We start from the raw sequence: 15,579 nt of genomic DNA, 5'->3' as shown, positions 1-15,579 counted from the left end.
TTGATGAGTAGTTTAATTGACCCTTTGGAGTACTTAGCTTCATTTGCAACCTTCTACACACATTCCAATTCCTGCACAAGGACGAAGCAACTAACTGTATTTTAACCCTAGCATGAGACAGCCATCCCGGTAAGTGAAGTGCCTGCCCTTCCCCCATATGAGAAAACAAAGCCCAACAGTCATGGAATCCATTGCTGGCTATATTAAATACTCCTCAAATTCAGTCATGGTCCCAATGAATATTTTGTTAACTAAAGACTACATTGTAAAGTTGACCTCCACCAACTTTTATACAAAATAAAGATGGGAAGGAGAGAAAGGAAGAAAAGGGGTTAGCATGTATAAACAGGCATATAACAAAGAGAAAATATCCAAAATTACCACAGTCCTGGTTTCTGTCCTTGTTCACAAGGCCGTAGTTGGTATCTATAGCTTCCACCTTTAACTACCCATTCCACATCTTCCTTGCCCACAGCCACAACCCACAGCTCTCGGCTCTTTACCTGGTGAAGTCGATCCAAATCCTCCTTTCTGAAAGGTCTGGATCCCCAGTCACTCTGTCTTTTCTGGTTCCTGCAGTTCTCCATTAATCTTTGACAAGGAAGTACTTTTTAGAACCTCAGAAAATATTCTGGGTTCCAAACACTTCCACCATAGTAGCAACCAATTTCCCTTGGTAATTGGGATCCATCAGCAAAGCCGATAGATAAACCTCCTGTTTTTCACCTGTTGGTTCAGTGGTCTAAAGAGTGCAAAATGGCCAGGTGGCAGTCTGCGGTAGGTGGGCTTCTAACACATATTATGATCCCTGCCCCCTGATGTAAACAACCTATTTCTACTTGAGCATAGTTGGTTATCAAGTCCGTGATTATGTTATATGGCAGAAGGAATTCTGCAAGTGTAATTAGGGTCCCTAATCAGTTGGCTATAATCCAAAAGGAGATTATCCTGGGTGGGTCCAACCTACCTAATCAGGCAAGCAGACAATTTCTCTTGCTGGTCTGGAAGAAAAACAGCCATGTTGTAAGAGGAGGGGCCACATAGCAAGCACCTGGGAGCGACCTCCAAGAGGTAAAACCAGGCCTCAGCTCACATCAAGAAAACAAGCTATTCAGCACAGCTGCAAGGAATTGGATGCTGCTAACAATCACATGAGCTGACAAGAGAATCCTGAGTGTCAGATGAGACAACTGAGCCAATATTTTGATTTCAGCCTAGTGACACCATGAGCAGAAGACTCAACTAACCTGTACCTAGACCCTTGGCCCACAGAAACCATGAGATAAATAAATTTGTGTTGTCTTAGTCTACTAAATTAGTTATGCAGTCAATAGAAAACTAGCACAGTCCCATCTTTCAATTCAGCGGAACTACTTTTGTGTCCCCTGGTGGAAGCAGTCCCCTCTTGGATACCAAGATCTCCAAACCAGCCATTCAAGGTTGCCAGGACAGGAAGCAAAAAGTCTACAAATGAGTTATTAGGTATAATAGTGAGAGAACACACTCTCACTTCCACTGCTTGTATTCTGGCTACAGGAGAGATAACAGCATATAATGATTTCTGATCCAAGCACATAGTGTGTCTTGTAAGACAAAACCCCATTCTTCTAGGATGCTGTCTACTGACTGGTACCATAATGAGTCCTCAATAAGCCATCTCACCTTTCCTTTAGACTAGGCACTCCCAGGTGATGGGGTATGTAGTAAGACCAGTTAATTCCATGTGATGAGCCCCATTGCTGCACTTCTCTGTTGTAAAATGAGGTTTCTGGATCTGGAAGAGTGCGGAGTAGAATGCCATGACAGTGGTTAAGGCATTCTGTAGGTCCATGCATAGTAGTGCTGGCGGAAGTATTATGGGCATGGAGGGCAAATCTATATCCAGAATATATGTCTATTTCCTTGAGAAAGAATCTCTGCCCCTCCATGGTAGAAGAGATCCACTAGGTGTCTGGCTTGTCCTCTCAGGGAATGGTGCCAATGTTACAAACTCAATGCTGGTCTCTAAGTAGTAACACTAGCCAGGCCAACCTTTTAAGGGAAATTCCATGCTGTTGAATAGCCTCCATCCTTGCCACCATGGCCCCTTTGTTCATGGGTCCATTGAACTAGCACTGGCGTGGCTGGGGAAAGGAGCTGACATCAATAGTGTGTTATTTTGTCTATCTCATTATTAAGAGCCTCCTCTGCAATGGATGTTCTTTGGTAGACATTCACATGGAACCCAAGTATCTTCACAGTCTGTGCCAATTTAAAGAGGTCTGAACTAACTTGTCCCCACCCAAAATGTCCTTAATCCCAGTCCCATTTCTCAAAATTTTTACCCATCTTGGTTAACTTCTCTTTTCAACATGATTTCATCTAGACTCCTTTTCACCCACTTTTCCTTTCCAGATATTCTGAAGCAAATTCCAGACATCATATCACTTTACCTTAAATATCACAGGACCTCTAAAAGATAAACATTATTCAAAAATAACCACAATATGGGGCGCCTGGCTGGCTCAGTCAGTGGAGCATATGACTCTTGATCTCGGGTTTGTGAATCTGAGCCCCATGTTGGGTGTAGAGATTACTTAAAAATAAAATCTTTTTTTTAAAATATTTTATTTATTTGAGATAGCAAATGAGAGAGAGAGAGAGCATGAGTGGGAGAGGGGGGAAGAGGGAAAGGGCAAAGCAGACTCCCCACTGAGCAGGAAGCCCTATGCAGGGCTTGATCCTAGAACCCCAGGATCATGACCTGAGCCGAAGGCAGATGCTTAACCAACTGAGCCATCCAGGTGCCCCTTAAAAATAAAATCTTAAAAAAAAAAAAAAAAGTTCAAAAAAATAACAATACCATTATCATACCTAAAAAATAAGTAATTATTTGATATCAAATATCCAGTTAATGTTCAAAATGTCCTCAACTATCTCAAGCATCCAATTAAAGTTCAAACATTGAGATGGATTGATATGATAGTAAATCTCTTTTAATCCATGTTTTTTCTTTCTCTTGTTTTGCAATTTATTTTTTGTTGAAGAAACCAAGTTGTCTTTCGTTTCCCACAGTCTAGATTTGCTGATTATGATTGTTATGTCAATTAACATGTTCTTCTATCCCTTAAAAATATTCCTAAAATTTAAGGGTTATATCTGGAAGCTATATCAAATCCAAGTTTGATTGTTTCTTGGCAAAACTACTTCTTGGGTGGTGTTACATACTTTCATTAAGAGGTACATAGTCTGGTCCCTCCCTTTTTGGAATGTTATCAGTCACTGATGGTCATTGCTAGATCCCTTAATTTGTGAGGGGTTGCAAATTTGATATTCTAATTCCATCACTCTTCATTTGTTATCTATACCAATACACACTACAAAATACACACACACTTCTATAAGGACAAATTTCCCTTCATCAACAATTTGGTCACCCAGAAATGTGGTTCATATTGAGAAAGTAGAATAAATGCTTGGTTTTTTCTATTTACCAATTTTCAAAGTAACGAGTTGGTTTGCTGGCATCCTCCAAGTTGACCAATGAAATTTGTTAATATCATTATGAACTCCTGCATTAAAACATATTTGATGTGTTGCAAACCATTGCAGTTATTATCTTTATTGACAATTACATTGTACCATCGTTGCCAGTGGGAACCAATTCAAGATGGATCTTGGATCCTTTTCAGTTGTCTTTCAGAGCTGCCTTGCTTTCCAGTATGCCACGATGTTCCAGACTCACACTGTACATTTCCTGCCCCAGAGCTGAAATCACCCATTTCTTCAAGGAGGCTTAGTTCCTTTTAGTAGGAAATGGAATGTGGAGATCTCAGTCGGGGTGTTACCCGACTGGTCATCATTTCTAAGCCTTTTCTAGGTCATTGTTTGCAGGCCAAAAACTAGGAGGCTTTATTGTTATTGTTTTATAGGATTCTTTAAGATAAAGTACTTCAGGAGTTCATACTGATAATTCCAATTCAAGGCCAGGATTCACCTAACTTTATCAGTCTGACATCTGTACTTCCTTCATCATGAATTCTTTCTGATCACCTCAGCCAGAGGTAATAGAACATCCTTTGAATTGTACCACCCCTCAATCAACTTTTATGTCAATCAACTTTTATGTCAATCAACATATTGATCTTTGATTTATTGTTATTTTTGTATATATCTTATCTTCCCTACCAAGTGGCAAGCAGTTTGAGGACAGAATTCCTCTTTTTATTCTTTGTTAAAAATAATGATCTTTTTGGGCGCCTGGGTGGCTCAGTCATTAAGCGTCTGCCTTCAGCTCAGGTCATGATCCCAGGGTCCTGGGAAAGAGCCCCGCATCGGACTCCCTGCTCCGCGGGAAACCTGCTTCTTTCTCTCCCACTCCCCCTGCTTGTGTTCCCTCTCTCTCTCTGTGCATCTCTCTGTCAAATAAATAAATAAAATCTTAAAAAAAAAAAAATAACGACCTTTTTATTCTTTGTTAAAGATAAAATTCCGAAAATGCTAATGTATTTCCTGACAGGTAAATATCCTTTTTTTCTTTATATTCTTCAAAATATGGAACTCTAATTTTACTGGCAATTAGGTTAACATACTGAAGTTGTTTGAAATAACTTTTATTTCACAGATATAAAACAGTTCTGAACATTTACAACTTGTACAAAGCACTGGTATGTTAGCCTTTCTGTTTTAAAAAGTGCTATCCTAAGAGAATAGGAGAAGTTCAAGACCACAATGACATTCCAAATTATAGGTACAGGGAATGGGGAATATGAAGAAAGTATTCTAATCAACTACAAAATCCTGAAACCATTTTTGATGGAAGGAAAATGAATAATACTGGATTTTTAAACAGTGTGAAATCACACTTTGGTCTGAAACACGTTTCGCTTTGCTTTTTATTCAGATGTATACATAAAAATTATATAAAAATGCCACTAAAATGAACCCTTCAAAGGCTTAATTAAAAAGAGGTAGGGAATGAAAATTAAAGGATTTATTTTGGCAGTTCTTCAATAATGATGCGAGATACTGAATTCCATCCAGTAGAGGCGTCTCCTTTCGGGTAGTCCGAACAAGTCCCAACCCAGATGGCAACATCCACTAATCCAGCTCCAATTCCTTCACAAAGCCCTTCCACTGCAGAACAGAGATGAAAGTTAGAGCTTTCTTTAGAACAAAAAGCAAAAATCTTCACCTAAATGTTATTACTTTAGCAAAGTAGGTGACAAATCTATTGAATGCACAGTGAATTAAAAATTCTAATGCTCAATAAGGACTTCATAAAGATAAGGTCTCTTTTTCTTACCACATAAATATGTTTTAAAAACCTATACCTACCCATCTGATGATATAAGCTGAACAGGCAGTTTTCTTGCAGGTTTTAGCCATAAAACCAGAATCTGTTTAGTTACTGAAAGTTACCGTTTAGGTGACTGAAAACAAAAAAGCAATTTATTTGACTAAACAAAGGAAGCCAAGACTTTTATTTGCTTTGCAGGTCTTTTTTAAAGAAAGCCTTTTCTAACACTTACCTATACACTTGATGCATAGAAGAAAGGACTTTTGTAACATTAAAAGAAATTCTAGCATAATCATTATACCAGTCCTTCGATCTGGGAATCCCATTGTACATGGACTTTCCTCACCGTGAACAAACAAACAATCTTGCTTTTCCTCTATGTTCTTATGCTTTATAAATATACAACTTTTCTCAGGGTCTCTGGACTTTCACATACTAATATACAACTTGCAGTCCATCTTACCAAGATCCTTCTATATTAAAAAAAAAAAAAAAAATCCCCCAATGGTCATTTTAACAGACAAAAAGGTATGTGTCTGTGTAAGGGGGTAAAGGAACCAGAGGTTGCCAGATTCTTTCAGAAAATGAGTCCTGACATACAAGTAGTGTAGGGATTGCCAACATGTGACTGGTCAGGTTTCCCATCTGGTAGGTTAGTACGTTCCAACTGAGCCTCAGGGATGTAGTCCTGGAGCAATCTTCTTCCTTGAGCTGACACATCGATGAATCTAAGGTAAGTCCCTCAGAATCCAGACTTGACTGGTTCAGGCCCCTTTCAAAGCTGGGAGAACGAAGCAGTGTGGCCACAATCCCATTTAATCTAGCACCACATCGAGTGAGAATGCCCAGAAATACTCATGTTCTCCCAAGTTCTGTACGTCCATGGCCTATAAACTTGTTCACCTCACGCTACAGGCCGTAAGACAAATTTGGGTCTAGCATCAGTCTCACATGAGGAGAATCAAATGGTCACTTCATGGTCTTTAATCTGTGCAGTAATATTTTTTGAATGAATGAACATTTTTGCTATGATAAGGTAATATTGCTACTTATTAAGCTAAAATATGTTGGATCAGGGGGTTCTAGACCTGTTTTCCTCTTGGCCCTAGGTAACAAGGTGACATTCAAATGTTTTTCAAACTCCCCATGGGCATATCCAAGGCTCTAAGTCATCCTCAATGTGCTAAGTGTGTCTCCTTTCTCTCAAGAAAGAGTTTCAGTGTATGAGGGAAAGTGATTTTATTACAGAGGTAACCTTCTATCATCTTAATACAAAAACTGTTATAAATAACAAATTACTTCTGACATTCCACCCAAGTGATCACACCAAATAAATTTCTACACCATGGTCGGGAACTGCTACGTTAAATAAGTTATAAAGCATATGCATGTATAGGGCACAGTTCCTGGGCCTGAGGGCTTATATTACAGCAAGATATTAGCACAAACACCTTAAAGGTAATACAGTAGAAAGTAAGTTGCTTATACCAACTATTTTTATCACATACATACTATAGAGTATGTAATGTTTAATATATATACTTATATATATAATTTAATAACATATATACTAAACATATATCACTTCCTAATTGAATTTTGATGTTATATCTAGATTTTTCTCATTGTAGAGACTGCTTCTCAGATGGAAAACACATCATCCTTTCCAGCACAAGATTCTAAGGACTTAGTGATGAAGCTTTTTAACCTGATCAAAGAGAGGGCTGGGGAGACAAGACGGCAGGCAAGGAGCTGGTTTCTGCTCTCCTGAACACTGATTCTACTGTCCTGCATAACACACTTTATTTCCCTGGACCTTCTCTATAGGCCAAGAGAGGGGGTTCAAATATCTTCTTTATATCTCAAGGATAGTGTGGGGATTTGAGGAATAATGCAGAAGGGATGCCCTTGATTTCTCAGGAATAAACGTGCTCTGTTAATTTTTGGGTTCAGTATCTGACTTGGATCCCCAAAGCGTGCTGAAATAGAATTTCCTCTGTTAACAGTGGAGGGATCTCTTCTCTTCCCTCTGCCATTTTTTAAGTACAAGGTTAGTGAGAAATCCCTGCAAGACATCAGGGGAATGAAGCTAGTGATACATACATCTTGTGATTCTCCCAGCAGGGACTGTCATGATGTACAATCCCACTGCAACTCAAGAAACCAAAATGGCCAGCAGCCAAATATCGATAGAGGTGTGTCTGGGTGAGGACATTAATAGACACCCCGACCCCTTCTATTTCTTTGGTATCTTCCAAGCTTTCTTTAATGAACCTTAAAATAGAATAAAACAAACCAATAATTTTTTTTTCTTACAGCTTAAGTGACCACTGGTTTAAATGAATGTCTTTTCTCTTATACTAGGCAGAAACAAAGAATGCACTATAGAAATGTCCTCTTTTACAAATTCAGCAGACAATATCTATCCTTTTAAAGGACAAGGTGGAGAAATAATCTCCTTATCAAGTGGATCTCAACCTTGGCTGAGCATTAGACTACCTGGAAACGATTCTGAAATCCCAGGGCCTTGGCTGCATCTAGACCCATTAAGTCAGACTCCCTGGAAGGGTGGTACCCAGGTATGGGGATTTTTTTAAGTTCCCTAGTTGAGCCTAATGTGTAGCCAGGGTTGAAAACCACTGTTCTGTGGCATTATGGGCTGTTTTGCCATTTCATCTAATTCAGTGATTTTCAACCTTGGGGATCTTTAAAAAAAAAATACGGTATTATCCCCAGAGATTCTGATTCAGTCCGTCAGAGACAGAGCCCAGTTATCTGCACATTTTTTTAAAGATCCATTTCAGGGAATTCTGAATGCAACCAGAATGAGTAGTTAGGTACTGAAAACTTGCTATAGGTCTCTTTATCATAGGCTGGTGAACCAACATGATCGTGGCTTCAAGACCAATCTTTGGTGTCCAAAGTCATCAGGCACATCCTGCAGTCACTATTCCACGTACCAGAAGAAGTGCGATGAATATTAATTGTTGAATTGAGTTCAGGGCTTCCTTGGTCCAAATAAATGATGGCTTCAATGGGAAGAGGTCCTGAACATTCAGCTCCATTGAACGTGAAATACCAACGCTGACAGCATGCATTCCTGCATTTTAACCGAAGAGAGCCACTGAACAAAACTCTCAGAGCGCTGTTTGAGCGCATCTTCGTAAATGTACACTCCTATCACAAACACAGAAATAGGGTTCAATTAGCATTTTCAATCTTCATTCAAAAGATGCTTTCAAGTTGTAGTGTGAATGTTACTCAATTTTCCTTTTCCTCAAACTACATTTTAAAAAGCTTAACTTTTACAGAAGGAGAGAGATTCTCTGCAAGGCAGAGAAGAGACTCGATATTAGACACTCTAAGAAAATCAAATTATGGCATTCTTAGAATTCTTCACACCACGGAAGGTATCTTTTAGTCTTACTCAAAACAGCTGGTCTTCAGTATTTTAAGCCAAACCAGTCTATGTATTTACTTTTCTTTTTTCATTCCAAAAATATTTCCTGAGCCCTACGTGCTGGATGCTACAGTTAACAACAGTAAATGAAAGAGAATCTCTGCTCTCATGGAACTTATATTCTAGACTATATATTTATTCTTGACCAGTTTCTTTTTGCGCAACAGCAAACAGTATCAGGGGTAAAGCAGAGGTGGAGGTTTTAGGCTTATATAATGACACAATGAGAAGGTCCCGGGTTTTTTCTCTAATTACTCTTTGCAAAATTTGTCTCTCTACTGGCTCATGGTCTACTATCCTTTACTTTCAGAAAGCTCCCAAACTCATTCTGACCGCTCCTAAAAGAAACTTAAAAACATATTAATAATTCAGAGTGCACAGGGATAGTTTCAGAGAGAGCTCAGCAACTTTTGATGAACTATAAATAAGTAACCAGTCTATCAATGTCAGGAGTTTAAAGAAGCAGGCAACATTTTAACACATTTAAACACAATGCTTTCTAAGAAGTAACAGGAAAATAAAAATGGTCACAGTCACCAAAACTCTGGAGGCTCTATGGAAATTCTAGTACAAAAAATCAAATCAAGACAGCCTCAAACATTTTTATAGATAATGGAACAGACAGTAAAGAGCTGAGATGAGGAGCATCTCAGAGTTCTGTGAAAGTAAGATCTCTTCTACTTGCATTTGCCTGGTGGTAGGAGTGGTTGATATCAAGGAATAACGTATTGTTGAATAATAATAATATACACACGGAACCATGTACAGAGTTGGTCAACAAAAGAAAGAGCCTTAGGAATAGCACCAGTTTCTTCAATTCTGTGCCATCCCAGTCGTCTGGCCAGTTACCTTTAAAGCAAACACTAATTAAAGTGACTGAATCATTAACCAAAATGCGTTGCTAGACAGACTCTTTTGAGTACTTTTCCCCCCTAAATGTTGCAGAAAAATTTTAAATGCTTACTGTTGTACATCTCTGGTCCGTTCCACTTCTTGTAAGCTTAGTAATTTTAAGCTACATCTGCTACCCAGAATAAGGACAAATACCAATGGACTTCCCACTTGGGAGATCATTCCTATCACATGGTTAGTTTCTTAGAAATTTCTTCCCACCCTTATGGTGTCTGGAGCCACAGCAGAATTTCTTATACTCATTTATTTATTTATTTTAAAGATTTTATTTATTTATTTGACAGAGAGAGAGACAGCGAGAGAGGGAACACAAGCAGGGGGACTGGGAGAGGGAGAAGCAGGCTTCCCACTGGGCAGGGAGCCTGATGCGATGCGCGGCTTCATCCCAGGACCCTGGGATCATGACCTGAGCTGAAGGCAGACGCTTAATGACTGAGCCACCCAGGAGCCCCTTTCTTATACTAATTTAAGGTTAAGTTCACTTTCAAACAAGATTGGAAAGTTGCTTACTGTCCAGCACAGATACTTATGCTCTCTCTTTTTGCTTGCGTTTTTAAAAAAGGAGTGTTATTTTAGATATTATTAGGTTTAAAATAACATGGTGATTTATTTGTCTTAGAAATACCTTTATAAAATTAACTCTGAAATGTTATCTTTTTTATTCATTAATTCTAACTTAGCCACAGGGTCCCTACTCCTTAATTTTGTAAAAGTCTTTTAGCAAAAATAAAATAAAATCTTAAATTCACACTCAACTATGAACACTCTTAAGTTTTGCTTCAACTTTAAAATAATTCAGACTTCACTTACCGCAATTTTTCCAAGATCTATGCCATAATTGAGTGAACTCCATGAACACTGCTTGTAGTTAGGTGTCCAGGACTCCTCAAAGCTTTCCCTCAAGCATTCCCCCTTTTCTCCTTTGAATCCATCCCGACCTGGGATCCCAGGGGTACCGGGAATGCCATTGGCCCCAGGGCTTCCATCTCGCCCAGGCATCCCTGCAGGTCCTTGTAAGCACATTCCATTATACTAGAGCAGAAAAAGGAAAAGGGGACAAACCCTCATCATTCAAGATTCAAAGCTCTTTCTGATTAGTTGCATTCTTAAAAGATTTATTTTATTTATTTTAGAGAGGGAGAGAGAGCAGAAGGGGCAGAGAGAGAGGGAGACAAGAAGACACCCGCTGATCATGGAGCCCAACATGGGGCTTTGCTTGGGGCTCAATGGGGCTCGACTGGGGGCTCAGCTGGGGGTTCAATGAGGGGGGCTTGATCCCAGGACCCTGAGATCATGACATGAACTGAAACCAAGAGTTGGTCGCTTAACCAAGTGAGCCACCCAGGGGCCCCTAGAATTGCATTTATTTTGAGCCCTTGGAGTCAAGAATCCCTTCATACCACTTGCACATGTTCTAGATGAGTTATTATAGAGAACTGATTTTAAAGTTGTTTCTAAAATATTGAGATTTCTTTCCCATTTTTTTTTTGCACAGACTGCTCACACACACACACACACACACACACACACAGAGAAATCAAAAAAGACAAAATGTTTTCATTTGCCTGCCTTTTCTCTACTGCTTATTAAAAGCATACATGATTTTTAAATTGCTGTATTCCAAGGTGAACATAATTAGATATACTGCTTTTTTCTTCTAACCCTATATGTTGTAAAGCACTGTAAAGTATCATAATGATACTTTAAAAATTTTATGCAAACATTGCACTATTTTGGGATACTTAGGTTATTTCTATTTTTTCTAGCATTAGCATTGTTGTAATGAAAATTTTCACCCATATAGCTTTTTTTGTCTTTTGAATTATTTCCCTAAGACATAGTCCTAGGGATATAATTATCAAAAAATCTTAGTTAATAATTATCTTACACCAGCAATATCTTTGAATTGGATTGCACATCTCCCGCTTCTATTTTTATGTGAAGGAAGTGTCATTAGATTAAAACTTCTGGCCTCCAACCTCACATCTCCTCAGCAGCAAACGGCCTGGTCACAGGTGACCACTGGTAAGTGCCACCAGTAAGGTGGCAGTAATCTCTCAAACCTCTTTTTTTTTCTTTTTTTAAAGATTTTATTTATTTATTTGACAGAGAGAGAGATAGCGAGAGCAGGAACACAAGCAGGGGGAGTGGGAGAGGGAGAAGGCGGCTTCCCGCCGAGCAGGCAGCCCGATGTGGGGCTCGATCCCAGGACCTGGAATCATGACCTGAGCCGAAGGCCGACGCTTAACGACTGAGCCACCCAGGCGCCCCTCTCTCAAACCTCTTAAGTGCCAGGATTCTCTCTGGTTTTCTTGGTGGGCAGACAGCAAGAGTATCAGGTAGAAATTAAGAGCATGGATTCTCTGGATTTTTAATCCTGGTTCCACTGCTTATTAGCTATGTGAGATAAGGCAACTTGCTCAACATTTCAGTGCCTGTTCCCTTCCCTGTATAAGAGGGAAAATAATAAAGATTCTTACCTGGCAGGGTTCGTGTGAGATTTAAGTGAGATCCTATATAAAACCATGCTTAGACCCGTGCAGGGCACGTAGTATGCACTGCGTATGTCAGCCATGATGATTCTTATTACCCCCCAAGATCACGTGAGGCAGTGACACTGGGCAGGTGTGTCTACTCCCTTGGGGGGACCTTACCAGGGTCTAGACCTGGGAAAGACAGCATTGGCAAACCCGTCGGCCAGCACGCACACACAAGCCACACACACCAACATAGTTGGGTATGTGGTAAAGGTAATATTTTATCTCCATCTGTCTAATTCCCCTGTCTTTTTTGGAATTGGTCCATTTATTAGGACCCCAACCTCAAATGCAATCCACTTAAATTTCTACTTTAACATTCCCCTATTGGTGTAAATTGTACTATCATTCTGTGTAACAACACTGTCCAGTGAGAACAACAACAACAACAAACAAGATTCCTTATATATTAAAATAACTTCTGGACTTAGACATGGTCATATCATAAAATCCAGCAATGCCGCTGCCTAGGAAGGATCCTCATGTACATAATGTTTCCCAATCAATTTCTTCTCACATCACCAATTTCATCTATCAAATCACTGATAAATGATTTTTGTCATGACTTTGGCCACTACCATTTTCCTGATGTAAGAAAAGGCACTATTTATTTATTACCAAAGAAACAGTAAAAGTGTTTAACAAAATTACAAATGTATTTAACAAAATTTGAAGACAAGCTAAAGTATAAAATATTCTAAAACAGTTTGGTTTATTTTAGACTTACTTTTCATTTTAGTAATCTCATTCACTTTCACTAGCAGACACATGTTTAGACATAGATTTCAAGTGGGAAGGGAGAAACAAGACTTCTGATTTTTTTTCTTCACTATTATCCCCCCGCCGGAGGCAAGATGATACACAAAGTTTTATTTTCCTATATATCACTAGTTCTCAATCAGGGATGATTTTGTCCCCCAGGGTATACTTAGCAAATGTCTGGAGGCATTTTTGGTTGTCACAACTTGGGAGGGGAGGGTACCACTGGCATCTAATGGGGACAGGGACCACAGGTGCTGCTAAACATCCTACGATGTGCAGGACGGTCCCCACAACAAAGAATTATCTAGCCCCGAATGTCAGTAGTGCCAAGGTTGAGAATGTTTATTCAGATTTTTATCTAAAACCTGCATTTCAGTGGCCACATAATTTTATTGAATTTGGTTCCACGGGTATTACATGTCTTCTTTCACTTTAAAAATGTTAACCCAGGGCGCCTGGGTGGCTCAGTTGGTTAAGCGACTGCCTTCGGCTCAGGTCATGATCCTGGAGTTCCGGGATCGAGTCCCGCATCGGGCTCCCTGCTCGGCGGGGAGTCTGCTTCTCCCTCTGACCCTCCCCCCTCTCATGTGCTCTCTCTCTCCTCTCATCCTCTCTCTCAAATAAAAAAAAAAAAAAAAAAAAAAATCTTTAAAAATGTTAACCCAGCATACGCTTAGTACTAGGCAGGCGTTCTGTAAAGGTCTGTAGAATGAACCCCTGTTTTTCCACTGGCCACCAGGGGGCAGAGCTTGCTGGAAGCTTGAAAGGAACGCTTTGAAAGCTCCTGTACAAAGAAGTTGCTTTATAGAAACCTTCTTGAAACCTTCTCAGTGACCACATGAACATTTTTTTTTTCTCCAGCAAAACCAAACCTAATCTACAGGATGCACCTGAGCTTGGTTGCACAATAAGCTTTTCCAAGTTGGGCGAGAGTTGTGGGAAACCGCAGGTACTGTAAATCCGTGGAGGAAAAGAAAAAATTGCTAGCTTTATGGAGAAAAGGGGTATTTTGTGTATCATAATTACAAATTCATAAAATGCAAACTGCACATGAACCCCAGCCATTTGGTACAGTTTTAGGCAATTTAGACACTTAAAATAGAACCGTAGCCCTGAACACATTGTCTGCTTTGTGGAGCAAAATTACATAGCGCATCACCAAAAAGTGCAGTGTGCAATGGCAGGAATTTTTTTCCAGAGGTTTTGAATCTGGCATAGAACTAGCTGCCAGGGAGTTTGGTTTATTAACTCAGTTTATAATGGCAGCTTAAAGAAACAGGTGTTTTGTTTTGTTTTTTATCAAAACAATGCCCCCCCCCTTAGGTCCTGCAATGCCTGTAATCGACACTTGTCTGCAAATAAGATTGGCCTAAGGACTGAAGTTTATTATGTGCCAAGGAATATGGTAGTTGTGAAAGGACAGCTCTTGACACAGGGCAGAGGACTGCTCTGCTCTCCACTGGGTTTGTTGACTTTTGGAGGGAAAGAGCTTTAAGCAAACAGACCTTCCCATAGATTAGACCCTCAGAAAGCACTTGGGCTGTTTGTTTTCTCTTCTGAAAACTGTCTTCTCCCTTAGCTCCACTGTGGTGCTCCTGCTTGGAGGCCACAGGCTGAGGACCCAGGGTATCTGGAAGGATTGACTGCCCATCTGCCTATAAACAGAACAATGACTTGGGTCCTGGGAAGGTTAGTGCAGGGTCCCTTCATTTTCCCCTTCTGGCCTTAATCCCTCTGAACCATTCCTGTCCTGAGCTGTGGTTGTCCGACAAAGTAAATTGCAGCCCACACTCCCTAGGAAGATGACCCAACGTGACTCATAGTGTTCAAGTTACAAAGAGTTGGACGGATACTTTGTGAGGGTTATTATTCTCTCCTGCAGGCAGACGTGGCCACCAGCCCCAACACAGGACACGTCGCAGGGCTCTGGCCCAGGCCCACCCAGGGGAACAGCGAGTCCAGGGTCTCCCAGACAGCTCCCAGGCCCACCTTCTAACCTACTCAAGCTTCTCATTCTCCCCCCTTGCCGCCCTAACCCTCTCCGTCCTCCCGGGGTGTTGGGGGTGGGGGGACGAGGCCCTCAGAGTCCAGAAATGTATTTTGGGACATCCCACCCGACCCACGTCGCATCTCCGCTCCAGCATTTGGGTCTCCCGTGCGAGTTCCATGTCCCCATGTTGGAGGTGGGGGGGACGGGCGCATTGCTCGCATTGCCCAGGTCATACCTTACACGTGGACTCAGACAAAGCGGGACACCCGGGCGCACGCACGACCCACAGACGCAGCTGTACAGACCACCCCCCACCCCACCAGCCGGACTCCCGTCGCCCCCGTGCGGCCCGCGGCTCTGTCCCCGCCGCCGGACTCACCAGGTCCACCACCTCCCTCTGCCGCAACAGAGCCTTTTGCTTCCCCTTGGGGCTCTCGGAGGCGCTCGACGGCGCGCGCAGCTGCAGCAGCAAGAGCAGCAGGAGGCCGAGGAGCCGCTGCGGGGAGGCGGCGGCGGGGCCGTGGGGGTGCATGGCGCGCGGCGGCCCCGGGACGCACGGAGCAGGAGCACCAGGGGGAGACGCGGCGCCGGGACGTGATCAGAGTCTGGCCCCGCCGCGTTGCGAGGCCGCCGCAGGCTG

At 41.2% G+C, this 15,579-nt stretch overlaps 1 protein-coding gene across 1 annotated transcript; it reads right to left on the bottom strand.

The window, feature by feature from the left end:
* Positions 1-4,576: 4,576 nt before the first annotated feature.
* On the bottom strand, positions 4,577-15,573 carry CTHRC1 (collagen triple helix repeat containing 1). The gene is made up of 4 exons (XM_006749395.3): positions 15,319-15,573; positions 10,461-10,682; positions 8,239-8,455; positions 4,577-5,115 (listed from the first exon to the last, which is right to left on the bottom strand). The coding sequence occupies exons 1-4, from the start codon at positions 15,469-15,471 to the stop codon at positions 4,973-4,975; spliced, it is 735 nt and encodes a 244-aa protein (XP_006749458.1). The 5' UTR covers positions 15,472-15,573; the 3' UTR covers positions 4,577-4,972.
* Positions 15,574-15,579: the final 6 nt, after the last annotated feature.

Source organism: Leptonychotes weddellii, chromosome 4 (genome assembly GCF_054177405.1).
Source record: "Leptonychotes weddellii isolate Sample4059 chromosome 4, ASM5417740v2, whole genome shotgun sequence".
NCBI classification, from domain to species: Eukaryota; Metazoa; Chordata; class Mammalia; order Carnivora; family Phocidae; genus Leptonychotes; species Leptonychotes weddellii.
Note: the sequence above shows the minus strand (reverse complement) of the source record. Positions and strands in the feature narration are given on the sequence as shown.